The 15,877-nt window shown below is 35.2% G+C and overlaps 1 protein-coding gene across 1 annotated transcript; it reads left to right on the top strand.

Annotated features, from left to right (window-relative positions):
- Nucleotides 882-4,366, top strand: LOC109829152 (tetraketide alpha-pyrone reductase 2-like). The gene is made up of 6 exons (XM_020396290.1): nt 882-1,015; nt 1,112-1,269; nt 1,947-2,135; nt 2,627-2,789; nt 3,365-3,548; nt 3,839-4,366. The coding sequence occupies exons 1-6, from the start codon at nt 910-912 to the stop codon at nt 3,978-3,980; spliced, it is 942 nt and encodes a 313-aa protein (XP_020251879.1). The 5' UTR covers nt 882-909; the 3' UTR covers nt 3,981-4,366.

Below are 15,877 nucleotides of genomic sequence, written 5' to 3'. Positions count from 1 at the left end.
AAATCACAGAACACACAGAATTTACGTGGTTCACTTTTCGATGAGAGAAGCTACGTCCACGGCCGCCGTAGGTAAATTCCACTATGTTCTGAATAGTTTACAAGCTGCGCCCTAATCACCCTTTTATAGCTAGGGTATTAGTGTGACTTAAAATTACATGTAGGCGAATTGGGGTTCTGACGATTTGACCACTTAAGCGAATTGGGCCGGGTCTGAAAATTTGGCTCCACATAACCTAACAGTAAGCCTACTAAATTAGGTTTGTGATTGAGGAGAACTCTTTGCATAATGAGGAATTCCATTCGCGAGAAAGAAAAGTGATGGTAGGATTGTTGTCCGAACCAATATAAAATCTTATATGTTCCTGATTGGTTGCCTTTTGTATTTGATTATCGTTGATCACTTTTATTGCATCTTTTCTATTGCATATTCTGTGTTTTTGGCTCAAAACATTAGCAACCTTATTCATCCCCTCTATGGGCTTGCATCTCAAATCCAATATGTTAATCATGTTTAAGTAGAGGCGGAGCTAGTAGTTTGTGATCATCGCCATATAATACAAAGTCAATTCGACTTTAGATGAACAATGCAGGGGAAAAAAAGAAAAAAAACAAAGATGGGCGCAAAACTATTACTAAAATAGATTAAAAAAAAGATTGTATGTATAATTGAAACTGTAATACACTTGTGTAAGAAATATCTCCCTAATATATTTTTTTTCTTGCTCCATGTGATGCTATGACATCTTTAGTTTCTCTATGAGACAAGTTCCTCGTTTTCCTAAATCCATATAATTAAAAAGATTATGTGATCATCTTGCATTAAAATTAAAAACAATTAAGTTAATTACTTCATGAAGACTATCAATTAGCAAGATACAGAGAGAGAGAGAGAGAGAGAGAGAGAGAGATGCCAGAATATTGTGTGACCGGAGGAAATGGACTCATAGCCTCCTATCTGATCAGAGAACTTCTATCCAAAGGCCACATTGTTCGTGCAACCGTTAGAGATCCTGGTAACTTAATTACTGTCCAAAAATCTTATACACTTCAATTTCATAAAATTACATATACCGGTTTATTTCGCTAAAATGATATATATTTGGAATCAGATGATGAGAAGAAGGTTGGTCATCTATGGAGCTTTCATGGTGCTAAAGAGAGACTGAGGCTGGTGAAGGCTGAGTTGGTGGTGGATGGAAGCTTCGATGAGGCAGTGGATGGCGTCGACGGTGTTTTCCATACTGCCTGCCCTCAAGCTAACATTAAGGTTAGACCTACATCATACATCAAATCAAGTCAGAGTAAGGTATAATTAGTTCGTAGACAGTAATAGAGATTTTACGGATGTTGGCATCGCGTTATTGTTCATGGTTGTCGATTCAGATCAAGTCAATTTGTAAATAGCATTGGAGACTTTGTGGATCTTGATATCGTGTTGTTGATCGTTGTCAATTTAGGCCAAGTCAGGTTTGGTTTCTCCCTTGCAAACGGGGGAAGGACCATTTAGCCCAGTCTGAGTTTTGGAGAGATTTGTACCTATCAAATATCAATCCACCTAAAACTACATGTTTTCCCTAAACAATTTTATATTATGATCTAAGCCACACGCGAAGAGATTAGTAAACAGTTGGTGGCGTCCACCTCAATAAATCATACATCCAACTCTACACCTAATCTGATATAGAGTCCAGTTCTATATATTCTGATTTTAAAAACTCTTATATTTAAAGTTAAAAAAACTATTTTGTGGGATGAAACATTTTAATTTTAAAAACCATGCCCTTGCCTATACTATACGATGGACATGCCTCAAAAGGGTTGATTGGATGACTGAAATATACTCGCAAATGAAAGGAGACCGTTAAAAGATTAAAAATAACTAATGTACATAATAGAAAGTTAATTAGGACCAATAGTTAATGAAAATTCTAAGGTTTGATGCAGGAGGTAATGATGGAGCCAGCAATCAGAGGCACAATGAACGTACTGAATGCCTGCGCCAAAGCAAGATCAGTTAAAAGATTGGTGCTCACATCCACCTGCGCCGCGATAAGGTACCACGAGGACGCTGATATGATCTCCCCGCTCAATGAGTCACACTGGAGTGATACAGACTATTGCAGGAAATACAATGTATGCTCCTCACATTCATTTTTTCTTGCTTCGAGAAGTGGCAGATTACTCTCTCACCTATACCTTCGGCAGCACTTATCATCCCTGAATTATTTTACTAGGCACTTTGAATATAGAGTGGTGTTAGGGGCACACCCCAAACCACACCTCCAACCACACCTCCACTCTCATTCGCTACAGTACTCCGGGCCCCACATTAGTTTTTAAATTTTAAAAACTCATGTGGGGCCCGGAGTACTGTAGCGAATGAGACGTGGAGGTGTGGTTGGAGGTGTGACTTGGGGTGTGCCCCTAACATTTCTATTGAATATAAGGATAAATTTGCGGATAGCCTCCTCTCCCTTGTGATTTAATTTGAGGGGTACAAAATGCTAAAGATGACCAAAAGGGTGTTAAGTACCACTGAACGTGTAGGAGGTTTTCTGCAATTTACCCTTTTTTTAAAAAAAATTATATTTCTCTTCAATGCTCATGATCAATTTCAATGGCAGCTGTGGTATGCTTATGCCAAGACACTGGCGGAGAAAGAGGCATGGCGACTGGCGAAGGAACATAACACGGACCTCGTCGTTGTACATCCATCGTTTGTTGTTGGACCTCTGATCACACCACAGCCTACTAGCACCCTCCAATTCCTCCTCTCCGTCATGAAAGGTTAGTAACTGGACTTTACCGAAGACCAACTGGAGTTATTTATCCGTTATTTTTACTCGTCATGTGGATATCACCTGACATCAATTTCTTGCGGTGAAAACCTTTGATATTTCAATCTATTGTAGAGAGACCCCTAATTGTTTTAAAAGCGCAGACATAGACCTGCGAAGTGTAGACATAAATAACGGAGGGATCGGATGACTTTGTTTGGGCATAAGGAGGTGTAGGTGCTGATTAAAAATTTTAGGAGTAATAAATAACTAATAGCTCCATGTAGTATCGTAGAGAATTCGTAGCTTCTCAATTTTGAGCTTACTACCGATGTAGTTTCATTGCAGATAGATCTTATTTTTTACTCCTTTACCCATGGTGAAACTTTGGCAGATATCGTCCCCGGGTGAATTAGTATGTCCATTTAGGGGTATAAGAGTCAACACAATATTTAGCTCAAGGGGTTCTGTCTACAACAATGAAACTATAGGGGTACGTTCGAAACGTTGGTACTTAGAGTGGGTCTATGCGCAATTATCTCTTGTTAGAAAATGAAGCGTTATGATTGAATTCCTATGGTGCAGGCCCTTCGATTCCTAACCTAACATTGGGGTTTGTTCATATTGATGATGTGGTTTCCGCACATATGATAGCCATGGAGGACAGCAGGGCCTCAGGGAGGCTCATATGTTCAAGCAGTGTTGCCCATTGGTCTGAGATTATCGAGATGATCAGGTCAAAATATCCATCGTATCAGCTGCCAACTATGTAAGCATCCTATACTTTCCTCTATTCCGTTTCATGAACAACCCCCAAATGTCGACATATTATATACGATACAATGATGTGACTGAATCTCTCAACCAAGTGAATAAATAGGCTTCCTTATTAATTATTTAATTTAATCTATATCATTTGGCTGAAATTCAACCGACATCATTGTACATGGAAGAAGCCCCTAGTATGTCATACTCATTGCTCTCTCTTAAAAATGTTACTCTATTTGGAACATCACATTGTGGAGTTAACATGAAACCAAACAAATAATTAAAAACCAGGTGTAATGAGATGCAACGAGATAACAACCCTCATAGCATGGACACTAAAAAGATCAAGGAGCTAGGGCTTCAAGCTTTCAAAACTATTCCTCAGATGTTTGATGATTGCATCAAAAGCTTCCAAGAGAAGGGATTTCTGTGAAGCAAATGGGGCCAAGGAAAATGTTTGCTAAATGATTTCCAAAGAAGGAACCTTGTGTTATTTTCTTTTCTTTTTTTTCCCCCTTTGTTTTTAAGTTCTTGGAGATTTAATTGATTTCCTCTATGTTTGTAACCGAACAGTTGTACAATGACATTGGATGTGATGAGCATATGATAGAAGTAATATCCAAACTAGATTCACGGGTTACAACGCAGGGGACGTGTCCACAACCAAATCCATGCCTTCTGGATACACAAATCCTTTGTAATTTGCATCCCTCGTGAGCTCACAGAGGAAATACTCTTCACAAGTTGAGCATGAATCCAATATCTCTATGTATCCATTTTCTCTTTACTAATAGGTCACAACTTGTTTGAGGACGATATCATTGTCATCATCTGGATGCATGAATAGATCTTGGGACTTCTGGGGATCCGTGGGCTGCTACAACCGTGTGAAAAAACCGGTTCCTCGTGTATCTTTTTATTTCAATCTTTTTATCGAAGCAAATCTATTATGGCATGTTTGGATGGAGGGTAGAGAGAGGGAAGGGAAGGGAAATTCTTTTTAACCTTGTTTGAGAGTTTTATTTTGGGGGGTAGAGGAGGGGGATGGAGGGAAAAATTGGCCCAAAGTGTTACACCTCAGGGCATCTCCAACCCAGCACCAAAATGGTGCAAACAGTGCTTTTTGTTGCACTGTTCATTCTCCAACTCAGCCCCATTTTCTGCTCCATTTTGGTGCAGTTGAACAGTGTTGCACCAAATATGGCGTTGCACTGTTCATCCGCCCCATTACTGTTCATTTTTAAAAAAAAAGTTTTAAATATTTATTTTTACCTCTTAATTAATATAAAAATAGATAAAAGGAAATAAACTGAGAATATTCTGAGAATATTCTTTTTTTTTGTGCAAAAAATGGTGTAATGGGTTGGAGATGTATTACTGTTTGATGTGACTTTTGCACCATTTTGATGCAAAATTTGCACCATTTTGGTGCAATGGGTTGGAGATGGTCTCAAATTGGGGTGTAATGGAGGGGAAAGGAGGGAAGGGGAATTTTTCCCCTTCCTTCTCCTTTCTTCTCTTTCCTAAGGGCTTGTTTGGATTGAGGAGAATAAGGGTGAAGGGGAGTTAGGTGAACAATTCACCTCCATTCACCTTGTTTGGGAACATTTAGGAGGTGAAGTTATTCACCCTAGTTCCCATTGGTTCACCCCCTAATAGTATAAAATTTGTTACCCCCAAATTGGGGTGTAACCAAGGGGAAGGGAACTCCCTTCCCTTCTCTTCCATTCTCTCACCTAGTTTCCCTTAACTTCCCTTCACCCCCTACAAATCCAAACATGCTCTACGTAAACTCCCAAACACACCATAAAAGACAAAAAAGTTAGATGAACATGCTATCTATTTCTTTTTTCCCTAGCAAACCCTAGTATATATATTTCTTTTTTCCCTAGCAAACCCTAGTAGCGAAATACACACAAACAGACAATAGTTGTGAAGCTATCGAGATAGATGTGATTCATTATATTATTGAGATTCTATTCTAATTAATCACCTCAATGCTTTGGAATTCAATCTAATAATGTTGTGCACTGATCATGAATCGTCAGGGGGGTTGTCATGCATGTCTTAGTCCATCTTATTTGCGTAGAAATTTCTTTTGGCTCATGCTTGTCTTAGTCTATCTTATTTGCTTGGAAACTTCTTGAACCATGCGTGTCTTAGTTGGATTTAGATTTAGACTATATTGCTATCTTAAAGTCTGTTATTACAAATTACTTTTTCAAGTTGTGACAAGAGTTGAAGAGAAACATTTTGTTCAAGGTCGGGAGAAATGCGCTCAAATCCAAAATTAACATGTGTCATTGTGTGCTAATGGATAGGTGATCTTAGGTATCAACATGGTGTATTTTTCTACGAAAGATTAGGTGCAAATAATTATCCAACTCATGACTGCAACAACTTTGAGGAATCATGCATGTCTTAGTCTAATTTATTTGCTTGGAAATCTCTTTCGGGTCATTACAAAACCTACCTAGATTTGTAACAATTAGAAAGATATCGTCAACCTATAATTGTATAAGCATGGAAGCAACATGTTAGCTAGGTCCTTGACATCATACGATGTGTTCGGAAACCTAAAAGAATATTAACATATAGATGGCTAGTCGACATTTAACTCACAAAGAGGGGAAATTTATAGGGTTGGTTCGACAAAACAAGGGCAATAATGAATGACGGGTACGTAGATATAAAAATAAAGAATGAAAGATGATTACAAAAGAAACCTACACTTCAAACCTGTTGGGTATCAACTCAAACTCCAAGTTAGTATAGTGTTTTTAATTATTTGTAGAACTTCATGAGAATTAGATATGGTTAGAGATCTATCATGATTAGGAGTTTGGCTTTCATCATGATTAGGAGTTTGAATCTTATTCTAATTAGGAAGTTAGGCTAGAGATAGGGTTTTGATTTCCCTATATATGTCCTTCTATTGTTAGAGGGGAAAAAAAGAAGAAGAAGTGTAGAGAGAAAGAGAAAGAGAGGGGGTTTGGCAGTCTTTATCCGTGCAAAAGATTGTAATTTGGAGGTGATAGTGGATTGATTTTGATCTCGTGATTTTTCCTGTTGAGGGTTTTCCACGTTAAATCTTATGTGATTTTATTTGCTGCTTTTGGTGGGTTTTCAGGGTTTTTACGCGATCTAAAAATTCTCTATAAAACCTACACATACTCCTCAAACTATAAGAACTCGGCTGTGGAGATCATGCTTAATGGATTCCATCATCATCAATAATTCTTCCTATGGATATATGGTTAATAATATTGATGTGTTAACAATAATGACCTCCTTCTAGGGGTGCTAAACTATATCCATATACGAGGAAATATCCGTAACTATATCTGCTATGATACGAATATGGTTAGTCAATTCTATAATCGATAGGATATGGTTATGGATATGGTTTTGTAGTGAAATATCCGGATCCGTGTGCGAAATATCATACTACATATTAGGCATACTGTTATGATAATTTTAATCCTCATATTATGGATTTTAGGTTAACTTTGATGATCAATATGTCTAAGATTAGCTTTTCAGATATAGTGAACATATAAATGAACTCTTTTGTATGACATGAACTATATTTTTTTCAATATTATCTATTTTGTCATATTCGTTTTGTATCCATATGCATATCCATTTACATATTCGTGTGTATTTTAGTATTCATATACAATTTTAGCGGATACAGATATGAATTTTTCTTATCGAGATATACATGTATCTGTATCCGTATCTAACATGGGTAGGATATGGATATGAATATGGTAAGTATCATATCTGAGTCGTATCCGTACCAAATGCACCCTTTCTCCTTCATGTTTACCTTTCTAGAAAATCTTTATATGTATTTCTTTACAACCAGAAAGTGTATACACATTTTTAATGTACATTTTCTTAGAAAAGAACTGTTCCATTGCAACATATTTATGATGTAGGATGCATAATGAATAAATTCATGGAGAAGCAGAACCATCACGAGTAAACATGGATACATGCATATCGTTGACTTACCCGCAAAGAAACGACCATATCTCTCAATCGAGAAGGACGATTTTAATATAGGCTAAAATACTAAATTGGTATTTTATACGAACCATTTTGCCAGTTTGGTAGTTTTAAAAACTCCAGCGATGATAAGACATTTAATCTCGTACTTTTTGTCAATAAGACAATTTTCTTAAAATTTCGACGAGAAAATTTTCTTTTAACCTCTTATCTCCCAAAATTATTAAATTTATATCCAAAATTATCACAAAAATATTCCCGACCTCACCTGCTACAACTCTGTCGTCTCGTCCTGCCTATGCACTGGGCACCTCGACCTCGCCTGTAGGCTCTTCCACGTGATTCCGGAGAGGAATGTGCTCACCTAGACCTGCATGATCGAAGACCTGAGTCTTTTGATAGATGCGCTCAATTGCCTGAGTCTGTTTCAGTCAGAGAATACAAAAGACAGCCTGAGAGATTGAAGTCAATCCAAGAAGAGGATGATTTGCTGGATATTAAGCCCAATTTATCTTCTCACTTCATGTTTTGAAGAAGAGGAAGCAATCAGTCCAGCAAAGTATGCTCGGTTACGACGTAAAGTATTTGCATTACATATCAAACGTTCTGAAGACCCATTTCCACTTAATTCTTCTCACATTTCTTATATATTTCACTTAATCCTTAGCGGATGCTGAGCTGAAATCTATCCACATCCCTCTTGAGGCTAAGTTTAATTGCATGAGAGACGTCCTAGATAAATCTAGATTTTGTGGAGGAGCAGAAGAATTCCTTAAAAGCATTATGGATGCATCGTAGATCTCTACGCACGGACTGGGCTCATCGAAAGAGCGTGGGGGTGTAGTGAACTCAATATCGATGAAGCCTGATGCACCCATATAGGGCTCGATCCTAAGCGGGTCATGTACTCACGGCGATGTCGATATGTGTGAGTCCTCAATCAAGAACCTAATCGAACTCGACCCTAAACATTTTGGAGGCGGATGAGGGGAGGAGAGGGGAATGGGAGAGGAGGAGGAGGAGGACGTCGACGAGGAGGAGGAGGGGGAGGGAGGGGATGAAATATTTTTGTAATAATTTTAGGTATAAATTTAATAATTTTGGGAGATGAGGGGTTAAAAGCAAATTTTCTCACAGGAATTTTGAGAAAAGTGTCTTATTGACAAAAAGTATGAGATTAAATGTCTTATCATCGCCAGAGTTTCTAAAAATACCAAACTAGCAAAATGGTTTGTATAAAAGTACCAATTTGGTATTTTAGCCTTTTAATATATTATATATGTAAATCGCCTATTATAACAAGACAGAGCCAAGTAGATTTTTAGATTTCCAAAAGATCATCACCAATACCTATTTTTGTTTGAAATCCAAAAATAATCAGCTTAGTTTGTTTTTAGGAATTAACTTAAGGTTGAGCAAACTTCGGTCTATACCGAATTAACCGACTGAAAACCATCTGATTTTTCATAATTTGGTTTAGTTTGTTATTTATTCGACTCGGTTCGGTTTAAAAAATTTTAAACTCCAGCTAACTGAACTGACCAAATTATCAGCACTCTTTAACAGTTATATTTGTTGTTCTTTCCTTATTTCTATCCCAGTGGGACCTACTCGTGTGACTGTACTCTAATTCAACTTTTTAGTTGTCTTCCAACTTGTTGTAAGAAAAGAAGAGACCCGTAATGTTAAAACCAAGACCTGTGGGACCCACTCATCTTTAAATTTTTTATTCTCTAATTTCTCCTTTGATTTTTCATTTACTCTTGCTTCTCCTAAAACACGAGCCTCCTCGTTTCAGGTCTTGGCCTTTGATAATCACATTTTTATTATAATTTTATACTCTTATTATCTATCTTATTTAAATAAATATACGATTGATAAGATGTTTTATCTTAATTTACAGGTTAATGCAGAATTATTAAATAAAAGCCCAAAAGAATCAAACTCTCTAATTTCTAACTATTTATTGAAGTCCAAATAAGAAGACAAAAGAAGGCCCAAGAAAGCTAAAAAATCCATGAATAAATCGGGTCAAAAATCAACAAAAATCTAAATCTATTGCGAACCAATCGGCTGACCAATCTGTTGCGAACCAATTGGTCAACCGATTGGTTCGCAACAAAAATAGATTTCTGGCTGAGATTTAATCATTGATCTCAAAGTAATATCAAAGAGTTCTCACTCATTCTTGTAGGCTATAAATAGGGGTAGAGGGTGATGGGTTTGAGTGTGAAAATTTTTCTAAAAACTCCATTTGAAGAGGATGATTACTCTTAAGTTAGAAGACTTTTCAAAATGTAACTTTGTTACAATTAATAAAAAGATTTTTTTTCATATCTTCATTTTTTTCTCTTTATTTGATGATGAAGATGAAGAATAAGATTAAGATAAAGACGAATGTTTGTTTTCAAGATGCTAGAACCCTCTTGTAATGTAAGTTTTTCTTTTTATATTTTATTATCTTGTAATATTTTCTTTTCTTGTTTTAGATATTCAAGGGGCTAGAATCCTCTTTTTTTTAAATTTATTTTGATGTCTTTAGAGTAGATTTACTTTCATTTATTTATTTTAACATTATTTTCTTGGATTTATTTATTTTGTAGTGTAGATTTATATTTTTACATAGTTTAGATTTCCTTTTATGTTCTTTTCTTTTTGTTCATAGTTTAGATGTTTAATCTTTGTTCTTATTTTTCTCTTTGTAGTTAGTTCTTATTTTTATTCTCTTTGTTTTATTCTCTCTAGTCTAGATTTTATTTCTTTGTTCTTATTTTCTAAGATATGGAACTAATTCTTGTAGGAATTATAGAATTGTATGAAAGTAGTTTGATTTTTTTATAATTTATGAATTATTCCTTGTGCTTAAAATTATCATGTTCAGATTAATTAATTAGAGAACCAATTGACAGAAAAAGTATTTGATAATTTATGCTTATATTAAGTGGTTTGATAAGTTATGCTTATGAATTGTAGAATTAATATATAATTGTTGTTCTTTTCATGAATATTAATTTTACTTGAATGATAATTTTGTTAAGTCTCATGTTTATGAGCCTACTATCTAATCTAGTTTTGATAATTAACAAACAGTTACTAATAATATTTGTCGAATGTTTATTTGCTTGTTAGGCATTCTCTACAAAGATCCTCCGTTGGAGGTTGGATGGACTTGCTCCTACACAATCATATTCATTGGAGGATGGAAGGAATATCAGAATGAAGCTTTGAATTTCAAGCTTCATCTACAACCAAGACAAGCTAAATTGAATATCATTGCTTGGTACTGAAGTTTAGGTTTATACTATGTGGGTTTATACTTAGAGCTCAAAATTCATTCACACACACAATTTTGATCTATCGCCATTTTGGATTATAGACTTAACGACACGATCTTATATCTTTTCTCAAGTCTATAAACCTATTGGAAAGTATTTTAAAACTTGTTTGGAATAAATTTGTTAAAATTAAGTTTTAACAAGTTCGTATGTTTTACCAATTTGCAAAATATTGTGTTATGGATTAATGACTAAATATAATTGTTGTATATCTTTTATAAAGTCCACAAATCCAGTTAAAATAAATTTCAAACTTGTTTGAAATCTTTTTGTAAAAATCAAGTGCTTTTGAGATTTCATATTTTTGACGATTTTACAAATTAGTGAGTTTTCACAAACACTAAATGAGATTTCAAAAAAAAAATTCTCAAACATGTTTGTTTTCGTGTTTATAATCATTTCCCAAAAATTTACTATTTTTAGAGTTTATTTGTTATTTTATTTTGAATTTACAAAATTAGATTTTCAACTAAAATCAATGTGTCTAGAAGTATCCATTTCCGATCGACCGGGTCTTACCCGTCGGTCTACCAGCCAGAGGGTCTGTTTATAGACCCTGCAGACAATCGCCTATCAATCGAATGACACACTATGTTCGGTTGACCAATGGCCTAGGATCAGTCAACCGGTACAACATTGTCGGTCGATCGATCAAGCTTGTATTATTTTAGTCTGCCAACGGTAATATTGTCGGTCGACCGATCATTGTCATCCACTCGACTCGACCAAAAGTACTGTAACAGTCATATTTCCAGACTCTAGGTTCTGAGGGATTTTGTTGTTTTTGGTTGTTTTTCTTGGTTTAGGACCTTTGTTTTTTCATCCTATATATACTCATTGCCTTCAAACTTCTGAACAGATCTAAGAAAATTTTAAATCAAGTGTACAAGTGTTTAAGGGTGTTTAAGTGTGGTTTTTCAAGTTTGTTTATGTGAAGAGGTTTTCACAAGAAGAGGAGATCAATTTCGGTTTGAGCTTTCAACTTCACATCTCCATCTCTCTTGTTTTAGAGAAGTGTTTCTAAACTCATCTTCTAGCTATTTATTATTTTGATTCTCTTATTTATGCTAGATTGATTCGAGTTTAACTTTGGTTTTATTATACTCATTGATTACACCACACCCCTTGAGCTTAAGTATTTTCACATATTGTATACATTTGGGTTGTAGGGTTGTATATTTGAGAGTGAGCTTACACTTAATTCTCATCCTTATTTTAAAGAATAAATAATTGTATTTGCACTAAATTATTGAGAGAACACATTGTAATACACAAGGACACCGAGAGAAATCGTTTGTGAGAGACGAGGTCAATTCCAAGAGGAGTGGCGTCGGTTGTAAATCCTAGGAAGAGATTGTAATTTCGAGAACTTGAGAAAGGTGACACGGACTAGGCCAACACTTAGAGGGTGTATTATGCGATTATAATAGTGTAAGTTGTAAACATTTATCGGTGAGCATTAAAAACCAATTGTGTAGTTTTTGTGATTGATAGTGGAGATTCTCCTCGAGGGTGAGGAGCGGAGACATAGGTCGAGGGTGACCGAACTCTGTGATCATTTGTTTGTGTTTGTGTTTGTTATTGGTGCATTTTCTCTTGTGTTTATCTTATATCACCTATTGTGCTCATTGTTAACATTGTCTCATGTTTATATTACCCTTTGTTTAATTACATATCCTTGCTCATAAATCATTGTATATCATATTGTTAGGATATTATTTGAAAATTTTTAATTTAGTATTAATATCAGATTAGATTAGCAAATACTCTATTCACCTCTCTCTAGGGTAATTTTATTTGGTATCATAGCAATTTTAAATTTGATATATTATATTTTTTTAAGTGATTTGATAGTCTTAATAAATCTTAAGTAAATTGTGATAAAAAGAGAATAGCTCATAATTTTTAAGTGAAATTGACCAGTTGATTCATTTCTAGATTTCTTATATCTCTATTTGAATCATCCATCTATTACTTTTTTATTTTTCCTCTTTATTTTTGATTTTTTTTTCTTTATTTATTTCTTGATTTTATTTTCCTCTATTTATTCATCTTTCTTTCTCCTCTCTTAATCTATTTTTATTTTATTTGCATATAGTCACAACTCACTCTTTTTATCTCTCCACAACCACTTTGATCACTCCTAATTATCACACACACAACTTAAGAACTAATTTTGATTATTTCCTACAACATCTTCCTGGTGAGATCGATATTTTTCTATAATATAACTTGATAATTATACGCTTGCGACTTAGGTGTTATTTACCCCCTATCAGCCATGGTTGTTACCTTTTTAGTGCTTGGTATTGGGGGCCATTGTGATCCCAAAGAACCGATCAAACTGACCTGAAATCTTTTTGTTCGGTTTAGTCTAAACGTTCAATTTTGGTTTAGCTTCACCTAAAATGATTAAACCGTCCCGACCGACCATTTGCTTACCACTAAATAAAGTTGGAATCAATTTAGATTGAAAATAAATTCAATTTTGTGTCAATTTGAACTGATTTGTTTCCTATCTTATAGTGAGTATTTTAGGTAGGTTTAAAGAATTTTTACTTTTTAGAATTTCTATCTTTATTAGGAGTAAGCCTTATTTTTTATGTTAGAAGAAAGATTGTAAAAAGAATGATTGTAAACATCGACATTAGATCACTTTTATCAATAAAGTTCTCTTTTAATTACTTCATAAATTCGAGGTTGTCTCTTTATGGATTCGAATATTGCACTTTATGGATTCAAAGAACATCATTGGTGGATTCCAAGATTTTTAACTTTCACGGTACATTAATTGGTATTGGAACCTTGTTTCAGATATGATTGTAGGGGACAAAGCCCATATTACCCAAAATCAGATTAAGACTCATACATATCGACTTATGTTGACAATGGAGCGTCTAAATCTAGGATGAGTTCGAGATCACACTTATGGTCGCCAAAGACGTCTTAGGACTCTATGTTTGCTTCAGAAATCATTTTCATTGCAGAATCCATTATAATCGTTTATCAATTTACAAGATTCGAAAGAATGAGCCTTTTTATAAGACTTTTCTTATACGAATGAATATAAATGAAGACTTCCTAGAAACACACGCAGGATCGTTTAACAGTCTCTGCTTGTGTGAGATCTTTGCATGTGTCGGGGACTCTTTTATCTGTGGACTGCCGAATATCATATCCAGTTGATCTCGTTTCGTAGAAGAAACAAGAATTGAAGTAAATTCTCAATGATGTGAGATAACTACTCTTCTCAAGATCACAACAACAGTATGATCTTAAGGAAACTGATGCAAGGGTTATAGATCTATCGAACTCCTCCTCCTTATGCTGAAGCACTCGCCAAGATCTCGCCTTTAGATCTGAAATTCGTGGCTCTCCTCTCATAAGGTCAGCAACTCCCCTCCAAGCTCCGAATTCCTGATTCCTCGTGTATAGGGGTCCTAGGAGTGTATTTATAGGCTTCAGGTGCTCTATTTTTAGATAAAATATCATGATTTAGCCTTATCTTCAGTTAATAATAGCTCTCCCACATTTAAGGATAGCCTCAAGGCAGTTAGGAAGGCTTCGGAACCGTCAAAACCATTCAAAAACACGTCTCGGGGCTTCATTCTGTGCGAAACAACCTTGTTTGTTTCACACATGTGTGAAACAGTTTGGGGTGTTTCGTACATGTGCGAGAAATTTTAGTGTGCGAGACAGTTCGGGGTGTCTCACACATGTGTAAGACAGTTTATACTACCTTCAGTATTTTGGCTCTATTTCTTTCATCCGATCTCAAAATGAGGTGATTCAAATTACGTTAGAAAGCTGATAAAAAGACCTACAACTTTTGTCTTTTAAGATTTTTTAGATTCGAATGCATCATGGTCAAAATTTTAGTTCTTCATACTCGTGCATCCATTTTCTTCTCAAATCATGCATTCTAAATCTTGTTGTTGCTTCATTGCTTCCTCGCTTCACGCATTCCTTTACTTCCTCCTTGGCATCAAATAATCCTCTTTGACTTAGACATTGACGTTCATCGCCTTCTCTTCGTCTCGAGCTGCGTGTGGGAACATATAAAAATTTTTGACGCCTACAAATACCCCCTCCAATGTGTTTCAGCCTCATTCTTTTATAGTGGAGATTAGAATGCTTTAGATATGTTAGGCCATGTTTTTAATCTTACATGAAAAGGGCCTGTGAATGACTTTAGTTCTTCAACTTTTTCGGCTTTCAGTCTATTCGGTATTTTGTCAAGTAGTCTAAAATACTTCTGGTGCTGCGTTTATCGCTTGACCATTATCAAAATCTTGAACTGAAACTGGTGTATTGATACCTGAATTAATTCGTGTCATTGAGTCGATGTTGAACTGATCATCTTCGTCGGGAGTTTATATCCGAATTGCATTTAAACTACGTGTGCGGGAAATAGAAATGTCCCAAGCCTGATTTTGGCGAGATTTGTTGGTCGTTGACTTCCACTGTGGCATAATCATAGTTTATACTCGTACGCAGCTGGAGTCTAGACAGTTTAAGCTCTTAAGGTGTTGGAGCGTGAAGGAGTAGTCTACACAGTTTAATCATGGGCGAAGATGAAGGAGTTGTTAAAAGCTCATTTTCTTCCTATCTATTATTATGTGTTCAATCAATATCTGAGTTCACACTCTAAGTATGATCATGGAGAGATTAAACAACCTCAATATGTCACTACATAAGACTCTAAAGTTGTGAAGAGCACTGAATAAGCAATAAAGAAAGAAGAACCACATGATAATTATATTTTTATTATATTTTTTATCCTCATTATCTATCTCATTTAAATAAATATGTTACTAATAACATATTTTATCTTAATTTACATGTTAATAATGAATTAAAGAATAAAAGCCCAAAAGAATCAAATTCTCGGATTTTTCATAATTTATTAAAGCCTAAATATGAAGATAAAAGAAGGCCCGAGAAATGTCAATGATCCATCAAGAAATAGGGTCAAGAAATA

Source organism: Asparagus officinalis, chromosome 1, assembly GCF_001876935.1.
Source record: "Asparagus officinalis chromosome 1, Aspof.V1, whole genome shotgun sequence".
NCBI classification, from domain to species: Eukaryota; Viridiplantae; Streptophyta; class Magnoliopsida; order Asparagales; family Asparagaceae; genus Asparagus; species Asparagus officinalis.
The sequence above is the reverse complement of the archived record's forward strand: the minus strand, read 5'-3'. Positions and strand labels throughout refer to the sequence as shown.